At 55.6% G+C, this 18,110-nt stretch overlaps 1 protein-coding gene across 30 annotated transcripts in view; it reads right to left on the reverse strand.

The window, feature by feature from the left end:
- CACNA1G (calcium voltage-gated channel subunit alpha1 G) overlaps positions 1–18,110 on the reverse strand; it is a 60,096-nt gene that overhangs the window by 17,741 nt on the left and 24,245 nt on the right. For 20 of the 30 annotated variants that reach the window (XM_041001826.1, XM_041001835.1, XM_041001839.1 and 17 more), the window contains exons 10-22: positions 14,296–14,447; positions 13,426–13,611; positions 13,211–13,325; positions 12,971–13,126; positions 10,337–10,405; positions 8,880–8,964; positions 8,571–8,764; positions 5,307–5,735; positions 4,468–4,568; positions 4,216–4,339; positions 2,640–2,708; positions 2,331–2,515; positions 1,583–1,709 (exon numbers count right to left, since the gene is read on the reverse strand). In XM_041001826.1, the coding sequence (XP_040857760.1) occupies positions 1,583–1,709; positions 2,331–2,515; positions 2,640–2,708; positions 4,216–4,339; positions 4,468–4,568; positions 5,307–5,735; positions 8,571–8,764; positions 8,880–8,964; positions 10,337–10,405; positions 12,971–13,126; positions 13,211–13,325; positions 13,426–13,611; positions 14,296–14,447 (1,992 nt within the window). The remainder of the gene's footprint in view (positions 1–1,582; positions 1,710–2,330; positions 2,516–2,639; positions 2,709–4,215; positions 4,340–4,467; positions 4,569–5,306; positions 5,736–8,570; positions 8,765–8,879; positions 8,965–10,336; positions 10,406–12,970; positions 13,127–13,210; positions 13,326–13,425; positions 13,612–14,295; positions 14,448–18,110) is intronic. The other 10 variants (XM_041001840.1, XM_041001833.1, XM_041001844.1 and 7 more) reach the window with 1 other exon arrangement.

Raw genomic sequence — 18,110 nt, forward strand, 5'->3', positions numbered from 1 at the left:
TCAGGATATTAGGGCAGGTACCAAGAAAGTAGGGGGACCACTCCTTCATCTCCCACCAAAGGTTAGGGAGGCAGTGCTCAAGGAAGTTGGGGGTAGGGGATCTGTCCCACCAGGGTCACATGGAACATGCTAGGAATGCACATTCTCAGGCCTCTCAGCTCACTGAACCCCACACTCTGGGCTGGGGGTTGAATTTATTGGATAGGCTGAGAGACAGAGAGCTCCCTGCCGTTTGTTTATTGGGGCTGGGCTGGACTAAAGTTGGAGCCAGGGATACAACCCAGGTGTAGGTGGCAGGAAGCCAATGACTTGAGCCATCAGCCCTGCCTCCCAGGGAAGCTGGGATCAAAGGGCAGAGCCAGGACTCAAACCCAGGCCCTGTGATGTGCTATGCAGGCATCCTAACCACTAGGCTGAGTGCCTGCCCCTTTAGACAGTACGACAAGCCATCCAGGTGACTGTGGTCACATTCGAGTTGGGTTTTAAATTTTCACAATATCTACGGATATTGAGAGGGAGAGGACATGCAATAACTGTCATCAATTCCACTTTACAGATGAGCAAAACTGAGGTTTAGAGAAGTTAATTCAAAGCCAGCAGGTGATAGAAAGGGAGACTGGAGCCCAGCTCTATTGGCCCAGAAGGCTCACCCTCCTTGCACTGCCAGCCAGGCTAGGACTTGATGGGGCAGGAACTAGAGGGAAAGGAGGGAGGACCAGGGGCCTGAGTATGCTGCTGGGGACACACTGAGGCCACCAGAGTAGGCCCAGGATGGGGCGCAACAATGGTCACTCTGGTAAGCCAAAGGGCTCCAGGGCATGTGTGTGTGTGGCAGGCGCGAGCACAGAGGCACCCCACAGCCTTGGCAAGTGAAGCTTGGTCCTAGGGCTAGAGAATTTCTAGGAAACCAGGGAACAGCCTCTCCCCAGGGCAGAGAGGACATCCCAGGAAGCTGAGAGAAGAAGGGAGGGGAGGGGCGGCTAGTGGCCACAGGGGCTCCCACGCTGCCCCAACAGCCAGCTGTCTGCCCTGCAGACGAAGCATCTGGAGCAGAGGCATGGGCAGACCAGAGTGGAGGGGCTCCCCAGCTCCCCGCCAGCCCCACCAGGCATCTGATGACTCCTGCAGGCAGCTCTGCCTCTCTTACCTCCAAAGCCAAGTTTCCTCCCTGGGCAGGAGGCCAGTCCTCCCCACCCCCTCCCCTGCATCACAGCCCCCACTTCCTGCCTTGTCTGGGGTCTGCGCCGACTGCCTGCCAGCAGCCGCTAACCTGGCCCAGCTGTCGGGTCCTGGATTCCCAAGCCTGGCCTGCAGCCCGCCCTGCTCAAAGCAAGCAAAGGAAGGGAGGAGATCCCCCCCGCACACGGTACCGGCCAGTGAGTAAGAAAGCCTGAAGCCTTGCTCAGACCTGGGTCCACCCTGGAGCTCTCCTCTTAGAGGCTCATAGCCCTTCTGCAAAGCGCCCAGGAGGCCAAGAGAGATGCAGAGAAGGAGGCAGGGGCTGCTGAAGGCTCAGGACCCAAGAGGCAAGAGGAGAGCCCTGTTGGGACTTCCCCAATCCTGGTACCCAGGTCCTGCACACCTGCACGCCCAGGATGCCGAAGATGATGAAGAAGGCACAGCAGATGACCACAATGTTGCCGATGGGCTTCAGTGAGGACATCAGCGTCTCCACCACCAGCTTCAGCCCCTGTGCCCGGCTGATGACCCTGGGGAGGGCAGGCAGCTCCTGAGAGTGGTCCTCTAAGCTCAGACAGGTCCTTAAACCCACCCCTGCAGGATCCCTTCTGGGTGCTGGGAGGCAGGATGTGGAGCGGGGGTTCACCACTGTGTGAATGCTGGGCAGAAGCTCCTTTTCACAACATTCCCCCTCCCATCCCACCCATAGCTGATAATTTCCAAATACCCGGCTCTCGGGATGTCAAACACATCACCCAGTTGGGCTGTGGTGAGGGGACTGATCTCAAAGGAAGGGGGGGGGGGCATGCCGTGGTGGTCCAAAGGACAGACTTGTAGGGGGCAGCAGGGAGAGAAAAAGCCCACCCAAGGACGCCTCACCAGTAAGTCATAGTCGGCCCAACTGAGACACCTGAGTTGGGGTAGGGCTTCCTGATTAAAGGGGCTCCCTGAAAAGGCAGAACCTTGCCAGGTGTGGAGGGCCTGTCAGGACAGCACTGTCACTCTGGGGTGGGCCAGATGTTGTCCCAGGAAGACCAAACAAAGAACAGCTTCTACAGTTACAATAAGGTTTGTGTCTACCAAGTGGCCCTGAAGAGCAGGTCACCCTGGTGAGGAGGCAGGAAGTATGCCTAGCAGACAGGTGGGCTTACCTGAGTGGGCGCAGGGTCCTCAGTAGCCGCAGCACCCTGAGCATGCCCAGGATCTTGGTGCCGCTGTCTGAGACCATGGACACGAGGATGTCGATGACCGAAATGAGCACAAGCAGCCCATCCAGCACGTTCCAGCTGCTGCGCAGGTAGGCCTGCTCCCCAAAGCACCAGCCTAGTGCCACCACCTGGAAACCATAGTCACGGTGTCACTCGTCACTCTCCCTGCAGATCCCACCCACCCACCCTCAGTCAGGTCCATAGTGATACCACCCCCACCCAGACAGGCCAGATGGCATCTATGCCCATCACCTTTACTGTCATTTCGGCCAGAAAGACTGCGGTGAAGATGTAGTTGGAGAGGGTCAGGAAGATGCGTTCCTACAAGAGAGAGGAGGTAGGTGCTGCCCACCAGGACTCCCCACCCAACCTCTGCACACAGTTGCCAGAAACAGAATGAGGTTGTTCAGTGACGTCACCCTTCCCTTGCCATACACACACACACACAGCCCGGGTGAGGCCCCAAGCTCTGTGGACAGTCTCCGCCCAGCTCTGCCCACACCATGTGGCCCCAAGCAGGCAATGAGGTGCAACTCAAGGTTGGCACGTGAGTCCCACAGCCCAGACCCCATTCACTGAGTCCCAAGTGGGGAAGATTTAACATGACCCCTGCCATGCCATCCTGATTTGCAATTCCATCCTCTTCACTCACTTTCCTATTGTGGACAGCAGGGCTCCCCGGCCACCACACTGATACTGGACATGGGCCAGGGCAGGGCAGGGGCAGCTGCAATGCCCAGGGTTCGGGGCCAGAGTCTGTAGCTGCGGGGTGGCAGAGCCAGCACAGGACAGAGCTGGAGACTGGGAGTCAGGGGCAGAGAGCCCTGTGAGAGGGCAGCTCAGGGCAAAGGGACCAGCTCCAAGCCCAAGATGGGGACAGCGGGGGGTCCTCAGGGCTGGTGATCCATCCCCTAGCAAGCCCTCGCCAGCCCCTGCTCTTCTCAGCTCTGTCCAGTCCATCCAGGCTGGCCGGAACTCTCCCTAACGGAATACACACGGAGTTGTGGGAGGCAGTGAAGAGGAGCGAGGGGACCTCTGGCCATTTCCAGGCAATGGCACAAAGTGCCAGGGATGGGAGGAGGGCGGGAAGCACACCTACCCGCCCTGTAGGACCAGCAAGGAGGGGCCTGGGAGAGACCGTTCTTGGAGTTGCTGGACCCACGGGAACAAGCCAGGCCCCAGGCACTGTGGTCAAGACTCAGGCCTCTGGTCTTTCTCCCCCTTCCGAGAAAGACTGACAGGTTCACAGCCAAGCAGAAGTGACAACGTCCCCATGACAGCCCTTGAAGACCTACTTGTCTTCGGGAGCACAGAGAGCAACGAGCAGCTTCCCTGTCCTATCTGGCAGTACCCTGGGGCAGGCTGTGTGCCATGTCCCCCTTTGTGTGCAGGTCACCATCAAGACCAAGATCCTTGGCTGGGAGAAAGGGAGGCAGGACCACTCCAGCCATGCTGGGGCCATCTCCTGTTGGCAGGACCATGACACTCAAGGGACCACACGAGCCTCACACACCTGTGGCCCCTGGGGGAGCATGCCATCCGCAGACAGCCCAGAGTACAACAGAGCAACCAGCTGAGCTGGTGGATCACAGAGAGGAAACTGAGGTAAAGAGGGTACAGGATGCATCTTGAGGGACCATAAACAAGGTGTGGAGTCTGAGAGACCCCAGGGAGAATCTCAGTGTTCGTCTTCTTGCCACATGACTCTAGGCAGGAGGGTCACCGTCCCAGCCATCCTGCCTTTGGTGCTTCCTCTGGATGGTACTTCCAGGAAGGACCTGGGATGGCATGGGACGTCGCGAGCTTGTTTGTGATTCTGGGTACTCACAGCACTGTGAGGGTCGATTTTGGGGCGCTCCATGGCAATGGTGATGCAGTTGAGGAAGATGATGACAAGGACCACGTGGTCAAACATCTTGTGGGTGATGATCCGGTGGCACAGGAGGCGGAACCTGCATGGGGACAAAAATCCAGGCTAGGAGGGGGTAGGTGCAACCCTTCCCCACACCCCTAGGGCAGGATGTCACTTATAGCATTCTAGATGACATCGTGGGACACAGGGCAGAGCCCCCTTGCTCACTTCGACTGAGGAGGGAAGATGTAGGCAGACCAAGTGTCTCGCTCGCGGCAGCAGGCAGGGAGCCGGGCCCGGACCCATGCTCGGATCCGTTCCCCTTTGCTCTGCGGGGTGAACATTGCAGTGTGAGCTGTGCCAGGTCTCCAGTCTTCCTGTGGACCCTCAGCACCCTGCTTTCTTCCTTCCTTCCTAAAACCATCTCCCCAGCCCCCTACAAACCTTGCCGGCCCTCTCCCCTCCCTTCTTTGCTCCCCTTCTGTAGGTTCTCTCCTCAGGGCCCACACCTGCCTCCAGCCCAGCCCTCTGCCTGCCCCTACCCTGCGTCCCCTCCACACACACCGCCCCCCAGGACTTGGAAGCAGCATCAGTGACCAAACATTGTCCCCAGGGCATCTATCTGTTCAAACATACACCTCCTTGAGGAGACAGTGGCTCTTGCCGAGCTAACCCTGCGGTCTCAGTCCCTGCAACCCACAGCTCTAGGGAAATGGGACAGGAGCACTGGGGGTGGGGAAGAGGGACGGATAAGGACAAGCTGCCAAATCAAAGCTTGTGATGAGGTCCAGATGAGAAAGGGGGTTGGGACCAGTTTGGAGAGATGAGTGATGGGTCTTTCTGAGTCACAGGGGGAGGGCCATGAAAGATTCATATGCATCTGCCCGAAGCCATTCATATCCTCCCGGACCGCAGTGCCACAGCCCCAGGCAGGGCAGGCAGAGGGGAAGAGGGGTTGTTGGGAAGTCATGGTCAAGGTCAAGGGCTTGGCATGGTAACTCCTTGCTCTCTGCTGGGCTGGGCACAGCTCCCCACTCTCAAGGTCACTGTGCCCACAGGGACCTCACCAGGTTGCCCTCGTCATCGCCGTCATCCCCATCCAATGGGGGGTCATCGGGCCGCAGGGCCCGGGCCAGGCGCCCCGAAGATGACTTGCCATTGCAGTCCTGGTGCTCAGAGGCAGAGCTGCGGCCACTGGCTGTGCGGTGCAGCCCAGGCACCTGCAGCGTGTCCGGCAGGTCAAAGGAGCTCTTGGCTTCCCGCTCCAGGGAGCCCCTGTGGCAACGGTCACTGCCGGCAGGGCTGGCCCGCTCCTCCTCCGAGCTCTCCTCGTCCTGGCTCTCCCGGCCCTCACCGGACAGCAGGGACCGCCTCTCCCCACTTGGGCTCCTCCGCTTGAGGCTGGGGGCGCGGCCCAGGCTGTTGCGGCTAGAACGCCGGCTGGTCCAGCTGCTGGCCGCACTCCAGGGACTGTGCGGGGAGCTGCGAGCACTTGGCTGAAGGGTGAGGAGAACGGAATGGTTTCAGCCAGGGGCGACAAGGCCCTGAACCCTCATGTACACTCCCTCACCTGTGAACCTCTGTTGGCACCCTATCATCTCCAGAGCTGTGTGAGCAGAAGCCCAGGACTCATGCTTGGGGTCAGACCCAAGCAGCTGTGCAACCTGTGGGGAGACAGTAAACCTCTCTGTGCCTCCTCTTTCTTAGCTGTCCTACAGAGAAGGCCATGGTGCTTATTCCTCAAATGTTTCCCTCAGCTGAGCGGGGGCGGAAAAGCATGGCAAGAAGCACATAAAACAACTCAACAGCAAGAAAACACCCCATTTTAAAAACAGGCAAAGGACCTGAATAGATGTTTCCTCAAAGAAGATCTACCAATGGTGACAGATACACAAAAGAAGGCTTGGGATCACTAATCATCAGGGACACACAGATTAAAGGCACAATGAGATATCACCTCACACCTGCTATGGCAGCTATAACAGATTAAATGAAGATGGATAACGGGTTGTTGAGGGTGTGGAGAAAAGGGAACCCGACGCACTGTTGGTGGGAATGTAAATTAGCACTGCCATTACGGAGGTTTCTCCAAGCACTGAAAATAGAACTACCATATGATCCAGCTAGCCCACTCCTGGGTATACGTCCAAAAGATTTAAAATCAGTATGCGGAAGACGTAGGTGCACACCCATGTTCGCTGAGCACTATTCACGACAGCCAACACATGCAGTCAACAGAAGCATCCATCGTTAGATGACTGTGTAAAGGAAATGTGGTGCACAGACACGCGATGGAATACTACTCGGCCTCAAAGAAGGAAATCCTGCGACAAGCCACCAAGAGGCTAAGTGAAATAAGCCCGGCCCAGAAAGACAAATACCACATGATCTCAACTCTCTGTGGAAGCCAAAAATGTAAAACTCACAGAAGCAGAAAGTGGGATAGTGGCCGGAGGGGTGGCAGTGAGGAGATGTAGGTCAAAAGGTGCAGTGGCTCAATAGGCTAATCCTTCACCTGCCAGTGCCGGCTTTCAGATGGACACCGGTTTGTGTCCCAACTGCTCCACTTCCAATCCAGCTCCCTACTTATGGCCTGGGAAAGCAGCAGAGGATAGCCCAAAGCCTTTGACTCCTGCACCATGTGGGAGACAAAGAGGGGGTGTCTGGCTCCTGGCTTTGGATTGGCTCAGCTCCGGCCACTGTGACCATTTGCAGATTGAACCAGCAGATGGAAGATCTTTCTATTTCTCCTTCTCTCCATAAATCTGCCTTTCAAATAAATAATAAAGAAATTTTTTTTTTTAAAAAAATGGGCCTGCTAAGTCACTTAGGATATGTGGATCCCACAGCCCAAGTCTTAGACTCAAGAAAGACCTTGCTTCCAATTCAGCTGCATGCTAGCGTGCACCTGGAGTTGCAGCAGTGATGACCCGAGTCCCTTGGTCCCTGCCATCTGTACGGGAGACCCGGGCTAACCGCCTGGCTCATAACTTCAGCCTGACTCAACCCTGGCTGCGGGAGGCATTTGGGGAATGGATGGCAGATCTCTCTGTCTCTGCATTTGCCGCTCTGCCTCTCAAAAATAAAGAACTGTTTTAAAGCTTTATTTATCTTTACTGGAAAGTCATATTTTTTAAAAAACAATTTTTAGTTTATTTTTATTTAAAATTTTGAATTTTATGAAGAATTTTTTTAAAGATAAAACTTTCAGTTAGATAAGAGGAATGCTTTTGAGATTTCTTGCACAGCATATTGAGTATTGTGGGTAATAATGTTATGTTTATTTTACAATTGCTAAGAGAGGAGATTTTAAATGTTTTCACAAAAAAGTAAGTATGTGAAACAGTGGTTAGCTTAATCAGCTTGACTTAATCACTCAATAATATGCATATCAAAATGACACAGGGTATCCTCACAAATATGTAAGACTATTATTTGTCACTTAAAATAAAATTATAGGGCCTGGCATGGTAGCCTCACAGCTAAAGTCCTTGCCTCACATGTGCTGGGATCCCATATGGGCACCGGTTCTAATCCCGGCAGCCCTGCTTCCCATCCGGCTCCCTGCTTGTGGCCTGGGAAGGCAGTCAAGGACAGCCCAAAGCCTTGGGACCCTGCACCTGCGTGGGAGGAGGCTCCTGGCCCCTGGCTTTGGATTGGCGCAGCTCTGATCCTTGAGGCTGTTTGGGGAGTAAATCAACGGATGGAAGATCTTCCTCTGTCTCTCTTCCTCTCTTGTATACCTGACTTTCCAATAAAAATAAAATAAATAAAATAATAATAATAAATTATAAAAACAAACTAAAAGTGAGGGGGGTCAGTATCATGGCGTAGCAAATTAAGTCACTGCCTGTAATACTGGCATCCCATATGGGCACTGGTTCTAGTCTCAGCAGTTACATGTTCAATCTAGCTCCCTGCTAATGGCCTGGGAAAGCAATGAGATGGTCCAAGTGCTTGGGCACCTACACCCATGAGGCTGATTTGCAGGAAGCTTCAGCATAGCTCAGCTTCAGTTGGAAAGGGAATCAGTAAATGGAAGATCTAGCTTTCTCTTCCTGTCTCTGTAACTGCCCTATAACAAATAAATACATCTTAGACATACGGCACCCTTCTCCCACCTGACAGAAGAGGCTCAGCAAGATCCAGTTCTTGTCCAAGATTACTCAGTTTGGGCCCAGGAGAACCTGCCCTCTTGTCTCCAAAGTCACAGTTGCATCACCAACTCTGGGACTCCCCTGGAGCCCATCCAGCCCACAGTCCAGGGCCTGTCCCCACCCCCGTCCTATCCCTTCTTCCTCCAAATATCTCCCACCTGCATGTACCCCTACCGGTGACTTCATCTCGGGGGCTGCCCCGGGCTCGGCGGAGCCGCTGCTGCTGGTGCGGCGGGAGCCGGGACCCAGAGCCTCGCCCAGGCCCGTGCTGTTGCTCTTGGGCAGCGACATGGGTGTGGCGGCTGTGTGAATGATGAGAGGAGGCAGCAAACTCTTCCGCAGCTCTGGGTGCTCCCCCAGGGACACCACTGCCAGCAGGTGTGGGGGCAATGGAAGGGGAGGAGAGAGAGAGAGAGGAGAGACCCTGAGTCCACTCACAGCAGCCTGGGAGCCAGAGGCTGCCCCTATAAGGCAGGTACTCACAGGCCAAGTGCTTCTTCCTGTCCCCCTCACCATCCAGGCTGGGCGAGAAGACATCAGGCTCCGACTCTGACTTGGTGGCATCTCCCTAAGGCAGGGGAGTAGCAGGTTATCAGGGATACAGCCAAACAGGGGTCACCATAATGGACTACGGTCTCTACACACACACACACACACACACACGCGCGCGCACGCGCGCGCGCACACACACACACACACAGGCCACAGAACCAGCCATCACGGCACAGGGCATGCACTGGTACAGGCCACTCCACCCAAGGCTTCCTGAGGCCTTTGTCTTCCCGTGTTCATACCTCTGAAAAGGTCACAGCTAACCCCAGCACAAAGCACTACCAGAATTGGTGGGTGGCTAGGGGTAGCTGGGCAGGCAGATGGCACAGCTCAAAGGAGCTGGGGGCATGGGGGAAGTGGTCACTGGAGCCTCAATTCCCAAAGTCCACTGGGAGTCCCTGTCTCAGCTCCGCAAGGCACCTCCCTCAAGCCGCAGACCCCAGATAGCACAGCTCAGTGCCAGGGGTCCCTCTGCCTCCTCCCTTCCCCAAGACCCTATCCCTCCCCGGCCCCATTTTTTGAAAAAAAAATTTTTTTCACCTCTCTCCCTGTCTCTGGGACAGTTTTTTTCATCCTTCTTAGCAGGTCAGTAGGTTCCCCAGTAATTACACACTTCTCCTTAAGAAGTTATTAAAAAAATACTTGATTGCTACTTTTGATAAGGACATAAATATTGGGTAATTGGCATCTCGGGGGATCATTTTCATTAACTCAGTTTACATCCCTAACGAGGCCTTTAATTATCAAGTGTAATCTCCAGGGGGCTGCTTGTGACGCATAGCACTGTGGGGTCCTTTGCGGGGGGTGGGGGGATCCTGGCTTTGTCCCAAATTCCGGTGCTGGTGCAAACAACAGCAGGGCACAGGCTCCATGCAGGGACCAGAGGAGGGACACACCCCAAGTTGCTGGCAGGACCTCACTGGGTGTGACAAGGGGACCCAAGACTCTAATTCTGGTGCCTCTAGCAAGAGTCACATCCCATGTCCATGTCCTCCCAGAACATCTCCGTGAGTGGAGGCAGTTAGTAAGCTCCCCCTACAGGGACCTGGGGGAGGGTGTAGAGGGGACAGATGAGGAGCAGTCTTACAACCACAGTCCTGACCGTGCCCCACACATATGCACACAGAGGATTATAAGTCCCTTCCTTCCCTGGCCCTGTCCGGCGGGCCAGTAGACAGGAGCCGTGCCCTGTGTGTGGTGCTGGGGGCAGAGGCTCGGAGGCACCTCCTTCCCATGTCCTCCAGGGAAAGGGACTTAAAATCGAAGCAAACCTCACAACACCAATGACCACCACAGTTGCACAGCAGCAGAGCGTGACATGAGCACAGACATGGAGGCGGAGGGGGCACGGGGCACAGGGACATGCCAACTCAGGATTGCGTACCTACCCCCTGGGAGTCGACAGGCAGCTGAATACAGCTTAACTGTCCACTCGTATCTTCCCGTTTGCTGATTTCCTACAGGGAGAGGGGGGGAGGCAGGGGAGGCGCACTGGTCACAGGCGCTGGGGCCTTCGGACGCCAGCAGGCAGCGTCAGAAGAGAAGGGATGCCAAAACCCACAGTACAGTGGGGCGGGAGACACAGGAGAGGGGACAGGGCAGCCTTCCAGAATTCAGCCACCGGCCCCCAGGCCAGCACGAATCTGAAGGGTATGGGCAGAGGCTAGAAGATGGGGACAGGGCAGGAAGGAACAAAGCCCCTCAAAGACCCTGACCGGAGCCAGCATCCACGGAGAACATGCCTGGCACTGTGAACCAGCTTCATCTGCCCCGCTCGCTCGCTGTGAGGTTTAGAGAGGTCAGGGAAAGTGCCCCAAGTGGCATGACTGGGATCTCCAGCTCAAAACATAGCTTTTCTCTCCTCGGCTCTAGGCTCGGGGAGGACGGGCATGGAGGGTGGGAAGCAGGGCTGCAGGAACGGTCAGCATGGGATGCAACAAGGGGCAGAAAGAGGCCTCCTAGCTCCCTCCTAGTCGGCACGGATGGACAAGTGGTACTGGGGATGTGGCTCTGCATTGGTGAACTGCCCCACGCAGGATCTACTGCCTGCTCATTTAACTAAGTATGCACTGGAATTACAGATGGGGGTTCAGATACTGCCCCCCTGCAAGTCAGGACATCAGAAGTCATGCAGGTTCTGCTCTGCCTCCACCTTCTGGCACGGAAGGCAAGGATAGCAGGGCGAGGAGCAGGGAGGCTCATCCAGGGCACAGCTGCTTCTTGTGCTGTGACAAAACCGACCCCTCCCTGCTAGCAGTGGGCCTGTGAACAACTCTACAGCAGATGGCAAGAGCCCCTGGAGGTGTTCAGGTCACTGGCATCAACCAACACCTCCCCTTCCCACGTCTCTGTAAAGTACAGCACAGCGCAGCCCCTGGCTCAGTCTCTCGCACAGGCACATCAATGTCCTGACTGCTGCTCACTCCCATAGAGAGGACTCACTTTGAAATCTCCTTTGCATCCCACCCCAGATGCAAAGCATCACAACCCAAGATCCCACGTGCCCACAAAGGCACTTCAAGGAGGGTGTGGCCACCAAAATCTTGGCATCCTCCAAGTTACGGCTGTCCAAAGACCCCCAGCAGGGCCATGGTGACCAGGCCAAGGCGAGTGGCCTGGTTCCCACACTCAGTCTCTGTTGCTGCCTAGCAACGGGCAGCTCAGTTGCTCTCCCATGTAACAAGGTGTTGGTGGAAGGGCCAGAGATGGCGGGAGGGAGGGGAGGGTGGCGCCCATAGGGACACAAGGCAGCAGCTGGCTGGATGGTGCAGAGGACAAGAGCAGACAGGGGGGTGTTTTCCATCCCGCCCCCACTTGACTCTGAGTTTCCTAGCAATTTTCCCAGGGAACCTTAGCTGCCAGAAGCTGCCATTCATAAGGGAGCTAAGCAGCACCCCGATCATCACCCATCATCTCTCAAGAGTCCAAGGAGAGGCTGGTTCTTATGGCAGAAGGTAACAGGCCTCAGAGAACCCCAAAATCTGTGTCCCAAACAGGGGGTCCCAGCAAGGTGGTGGGATGCCAATGTCTTCCCTTGCCTTCCCCACAAGCTGCCCCTGCTGCCACCCAGCAGAGGAAGCATTGCCAGTGAGGACAGCCACGGAATTCAAACAGAAACAGGGAGAGGGGTCGGTGTGGGAAACGCACACTCGCGTCCCACCAGCCAGCACAGCCCACGGGGAACAGCCCTCCCTGGCAGGGCCAGGCAAGAGTCGGAAAATAGATTTTTGTTTTTCCACCATGTGCCGGGTATTTATAGAGCAGGCCGCAGCGGGAGTTTCCATCCGGGTCACCTGGAGAGAATTGGACCAAGAGCATCTCCCGGTCCAACCTGCAGCATTTCTAGGTTGGGTCAAGCGGCCTGTTGTAGGCATGACCCTGAGAGCTTGGGTGGGGACGGCAGCAGCTGTGGGTCCTCTAGGCACAGGCTGTGCCCTGGCACAGCAAGGGCAGGATCAATGTAAATCAATATTAATTGATGACGCTGCCTGTGACGGCGGTGACTGAGCTGGGCTGGAAATAGGACGCTCATCTCTGCCATTCCCGTGGCTAATTGGGTTCATTTCTCACCCTGGGCAGCTCAGTCCCACCCAGGGCCCTGGTGGCATCTCCATCAGTTCAGCCCGAGTTCTCAGGACTCACACATCAACCTCCTGCACCCTTTGGCTCCAATGGGTCCCACAGAGCATTCGAGTTCTGGGGTCTGACTCCCAGCTTCCTCCCCCTGCGTCCCCTCCCCCAATCCTGTCCCCACCTTGCTGAGGCAGTCTCGCTGATTTTGAGACAAAAGCCATCAAGCAGCTAACCCTGGCCCAAGACCCCACTCAACCATCACATGATAAGGAGACTCACAGCTGTCCACCCCTGCTCAGTCAGAGGGGCACTTCCTATAGGATCTCCTCCCCCTCCCCAGCTCAACACAATAGAGGAGGGAGAAGGAGGTTCAACCAACTCCTCCTGTTCCCCAACCACGGAAGATGGGACTGTAGTTGATGGCTGAAGTGGGCAGGGCAAGGGATCACCTCCGCCTGGAAGCCCTCCACCAGAATGGCGACCAGCAGGTTAAAGAGCACATAGTTGCCGAAGGTCATGAGTGCGATGAAATAGAGGGCGGCCCAGGATGACGTGGAGGCCATGCCGTTGTAGAGGACTTTGTTCCAGTCCTCCTGGGTCAGGATCTGGGGGCAGAGGACAGGGGTGAGGACCCCAACCCAGGGTATCTGACTGCCCCTGACCCTGGCTGCCCCCGTCACCCTTGGCACCTGAAAGACGGTGACAATGGCCCACAGCAGGGAGTCAAAATTCTTGCGGTCCGGCAGTGTATCCCCGTCCCGCTCGGATGCAAACTTACAGCCGAAGAGGTGCATGCCCAGGATGCTGAGGACACACAGGGGAGCCATGGGCAGGGATCAGGATCCCCAGTATCCCTGCCAGCCCTCCTAGCCCAGCCCCTGCCCACCTCCCTGGTGGCGCTCACCTGAAGATGAAGATGAAGAGCATAAGCAGCATGCAGAAGGTGGCCACGTTGTCCATGGTCTTCATGAGCACCACAAGCTGCCGCTGCAGCGCCGGCAGGAAGCGCACCAGCTTCAGCACCCGCATCAGGCGGAAAGTCCGCAGCACCGACAGGCCGCCCCCCTGCTGGCCTACGATCTCCCACACGCTGCGGGGAGGGCAGGAGGACCGGTGCAGTTTCAGCCCCTGTACCGACCCCCTTCTCTGCCCCTCCTTTCAGAGCACTCGCACACCTGCACCCTTGGCACACTGTGCACCTGGGGCCTCCAGAAAGGAGCCGTGGGGACAGCGAGGTCTCAGGGTGGAGGCAGCCCCAGGTCCCTCCACCCCAGATCACCTCCTGGCAGCCACAGCAGCCGGCAGCCCTCTCCCAGTTCCGGCCAAGGCAAGCACATCAGGTTATGGAATTTTTGCTTTTGCTTTGCTCTCTCCTAATGAAATCTAAAACTGATTCCAAAAAGCAACTGATTCCAAAAAGCAACAAAGCAGTTCTCCTAGCCCTGGGCTGGTGAGAGAGGGAGAGTGGGACCTGGAGCCCTTTCCCCAGGTCTTGGAACCCCTCAAGCAAGTTACCACTACATCCACATGAGTTTCCAAACACTTTGTAAGCAGGACCTCCTCCTCTTACTGCTCTCTTCAAAGCTACCTTTCCAGTCCTCACCCCCCAAGCCTGGGGGAAGAGGATGTGAGCCCAGGTGGGGCCAAGAGAGAGAACGCAGTGTGGAGCATGGGGGTGCCTGGCAGAACGCCAGGCGAGGGGGCAACAAGCCTCATGATCCCAGCCTCACCCCCCATGCCCACTCTGGCTTTCACACAGGAGGCAGTGGCGCACCTGATGACAACAATGACGCCATCAAAGATGTTGTAGGGATTCTTAATGTAGCCGAAGGGGCCATACACGAGCAGCTTCAGCAGCATCTCCAGGGCAAAGAGGCTGGTGAAGACGATGTTGCTGATTTCCAGGGCATTGGTCAGCTCTTCTGGCTGGAGGGCAGGGTGCAGCGTGAGGTGACAGTCTGCTCCCTGAGCCCCACACCCTAGCCCACCCAAATACAAGGGCCCAGGGGAGACGAGGAATAGCACAGATGCCCTGAGGAGGTAGGGGCTGCCAAATGCTCAGGCTCACCATGGGGTGGGCAGAGCAGGGGGGATTCCAGAAGGTAATGCACTTGCCCTGGAAAAGGACTCCTCGAGACCTCCCAGTCGCTCCCTAACAATGGGGCCCAAATGGTAAGGTACAGGCTCTCTGGGGTTCTCCACCCAACACCCTCCATGAGCTCTGTGTCCTGCCCAGTGGACCCTGGCCAGCAGCACCATGTGTCTGGCTGATCTTGAAGGGGGCCATCCCCCCCAGGCTTCACACGCAAGCTCACGTATTCCACAACTACTCTATGGATTTGGCAGGCTTTGCTTGGACAACTGTTGGCTACCCTCGCGCACACACGCGAACACACACACACACACACACACACAAAGAATGCATGCACTGCCAAGCACACCTACACTGAGAGGCAGCAAGGAGACCCCAACTGGAAGAATTGTCACAGAGCAGAAGGCACCTGCAGCCTCAGCTTGAGACCAGGACACCTGGGCTAAGTTCTCAGTGGATCCTGTCACTCACCATGTGGCTGTCACCAAGGTTTTCAACCTCATGCCTTTTCCGTTTCTACCCAGGGTCTGGGATTGGGACCAAGAACACATCCCAGGGAGACGCTCTCGGAAGAATGAATGACAGTTCCCCCCCGCCCCTATTCTGGCTTTCGTCACCCGCTTTCCATATGAAGTGCCTTTTGCATGCCTAGCAACACACCAGGTGGTGCAGGAGCTACCCACATGCACCAGCCACGCACCCCACTTCCCGGACACTCGGTGTCTGGATGCAAACAAGTTGTACACACACAGACCAGCTAAACAATAAGAGGCCTTAGACCCTGCTTTAGTGCCAAAAGTACACAATCCTGGCAGGAAACCCAAGAGTTCAGAGTGAGAAAGGCTAGGTAGCAGGCAGCGACCGAAAGGAACTCCAGAGGGTGGGGTCTCCCCAGAGGGAGGGCGGCAGGAAGCAGAGACCCTGGTTCTGCTTGGAGGAGGAGGGAGGCATGGCCTGGCTGAGAACTAGGGATGCAAGCAGAGGTGTTGTTGGCTCCCAGCTGATCAGTATCTCAACAAACCAAAAAGCCCAAGGCTCACTGTGGCTGTTCAGAGCATTTGAGTTAAAGTAATAACCACACAAGTCCCTCACATTCCATCAGACACCTCCCCCTGCTTACCCAGCTGCCTGGTCTGGCCCGCTGCCCAGGCAGGTTGTCCAAGCATGAAGCCAGGGCCTAGGCATGACCAAATGGACCCTGTCTGTGGGGCCAGCATGGGTGGGAGCTAGAAGAGCTGGAAGGAAGGTGCTTCGGAGGGGCAGGTGAGGGATGTCTGTAGACCCGGAGGTTGAGGCAGGCTGGGGGCACATCTTGGGTTAGCAGGCACAGCAGAGGGCCCACTGCGCAGGGCAGGAGGGGCTGTGGTGGGGACCAGAATGGCATGGAGCTCACAGCTCCAGCCGATGCCAAGTAAGTCTGAGCTCCACAGATTGGGAGTGAAGACGGCACTGACACGTGACTCAGTTAATCAGGTCACACAGAGATGGACATGGAGTCTCTCTGAACAAAAGAACAATGCAGAAGGTGGGGGAAGGACCAGTGTCCGGGCAGGGAAGGCTCAGGGTTTAGATGCTTCCTGCGCAGCTAAGTCCAGACTGCTGGGGAGCCTGTCGCCCAGTCATTCTGCCAGTGTTCCAGTCTTGCCTCCCAGATTGGACATAAGCTTTATAGGCCCCCGGCTTACCACGTACTCACCTGCACAGCCCTCCCATGCTCATTTTACAGTCGAGCAAACAAGGCCAAGGGACAGTGCACACCACCAGGCTCAAAGTCACAGGGCTGAAGGGTGGAGCCCAACCCTGTATCCCTCTGACTCCATAACACAAGATATATCCAAGCTACTGTGGATCTAGACACATGGGTGGACTGAACAACATAGCTATGTTTGAAGAACTAATCTGAAACATAGTTTCAGAAATTTCAAAAAATATCGGACTAGGGGCTAGCATTGTGCTGTATCAAGTTAAGCCACTGCTTGATACCAGCATGCTGCATCTAGAATGGTGGTTTAAGTCCTGGCTATTCCATTTCCAATCCAGCTCCCTGCAAAGGCACCTGGGAAGTGGAAGTGGTAGATGGCTCAAGTGCTTAGACCCCTGCCACCCCTGTGACTGACCCAGATGGAATTCTAAACCCTTTGCTTCAGTTTGGTCTCATTCCAACTATTGCAGCCCTTTTGGGAATAAACCAGTGGATGGAAGATCTCCCCCATTCCATAATTTCAAAACAGTAAGTAAATACACAAATCATTAAACAAGCAAATATATAGGAAGAAATAAGTTGGTTTGTGAACGTATAGCTGAGTCATACAATGCACAGATTTCATGGTATACAAATCAGACAGACTGAGCACCCCTAATACAAAAATCTGAAATCCAAAACGCTCCACATTCAGAAACCTCGTAAACACCAATGTGATATCTCAAGTGGAAAATCCCATACCTGATCTCCTTGAAGTGTCAAACACAGATGCACTAAAAATGTAAACGGATCTTCAGGCTACACATCTATGAAACATCAATGAATTCTGGACTATGAAACACCAATGAATGAGCCCATTCTTATGCTCTCTCATCATGCAGGAGCAAAAATTCCAAAATGAAAAAAAATAAATAAAATATGTCTGGTCCCAAGCATCATAGACAAGAGCTATTCAAACTGTACTTAAAAAAATTATAAAACAAAAGTTAGTGCAACACCGATCCACTGAAAGCACAATCTCCTCCACTGGTGAATCTTGGCGCACAGCCACTCTGTGGGTGTGTGGCCCAGACAGTCTCACCCCTGATGTGATCAGCAATGGTCCTGAGAGTCTGGGTTGAGGGCTCTCAGATGCATGCACAACTTGCTCACCCACACATCACTAGAGGGTGCACCAGGGAGCATGCTGAGGTGGAGCTCCTGGCATTACTGGTCCTTACAGCAGAGGGGGTGCAGCAACCACTGGAGCTCCCACCCTGCCCACCAGGCAGCTCTGGAAAAGCACCTGGAAGGGGGAGCCCTGGCTTCTCCTCCACCCTCATGGACTGCACATTCTTAGGGACAATGCCCCTTCCTTCCCAGGGACCCAGTATCTCCTCCTTCCGACCCAAGTGGCAAGTGGGGGTGGGGAACCTTCTCCCTGAGACAGGCCTGTCCGAGTTACTAAATCGGAGGCTGGGACGGTTCTGCAAATGCAGCACGAGACCCAGAGACAATCTCAGCAACACAGTGGGCCCCGGGGAACAGAGCCATAATTACGGGACAGCAGCAGCAGCTGCAGAGGGGCAGGGCCAGAGCCAGCCGCAACTGGCACAGTGCTTTCCTCCCTGGTACCTCGCAGCACCTCTCTGCTCCTGACCAAACCTGCAGGCTCTGAGACGTGCAGTCACCTACTGGAGGGCTGGAGCTCCACAGCAGAGGTACCTGGCCAGCCTGGTGCCCTTCCCACTCACCTCTCACTCCAGGACCCCAAACCATAGAATGTTCACAAGCCCTCCAGGGGGGGCGCCTCCCC

This window comes from Ochotona curzoniae, unplaced genomic scaffold, assembly GCF_017591425.1.
Source record: "Ochotona curzoniae isolate NIBS_2020 unplaced genomic scaffold, NIBS_Ocur_1.0 scaffold_2453, whole genome shotgun sequence".
NCBI lineage: Eukaryota > Metazoa > Chordata > Mammalia > Lagomorpha > Ochotonidae > Ochotona > Ochotona curzoniae.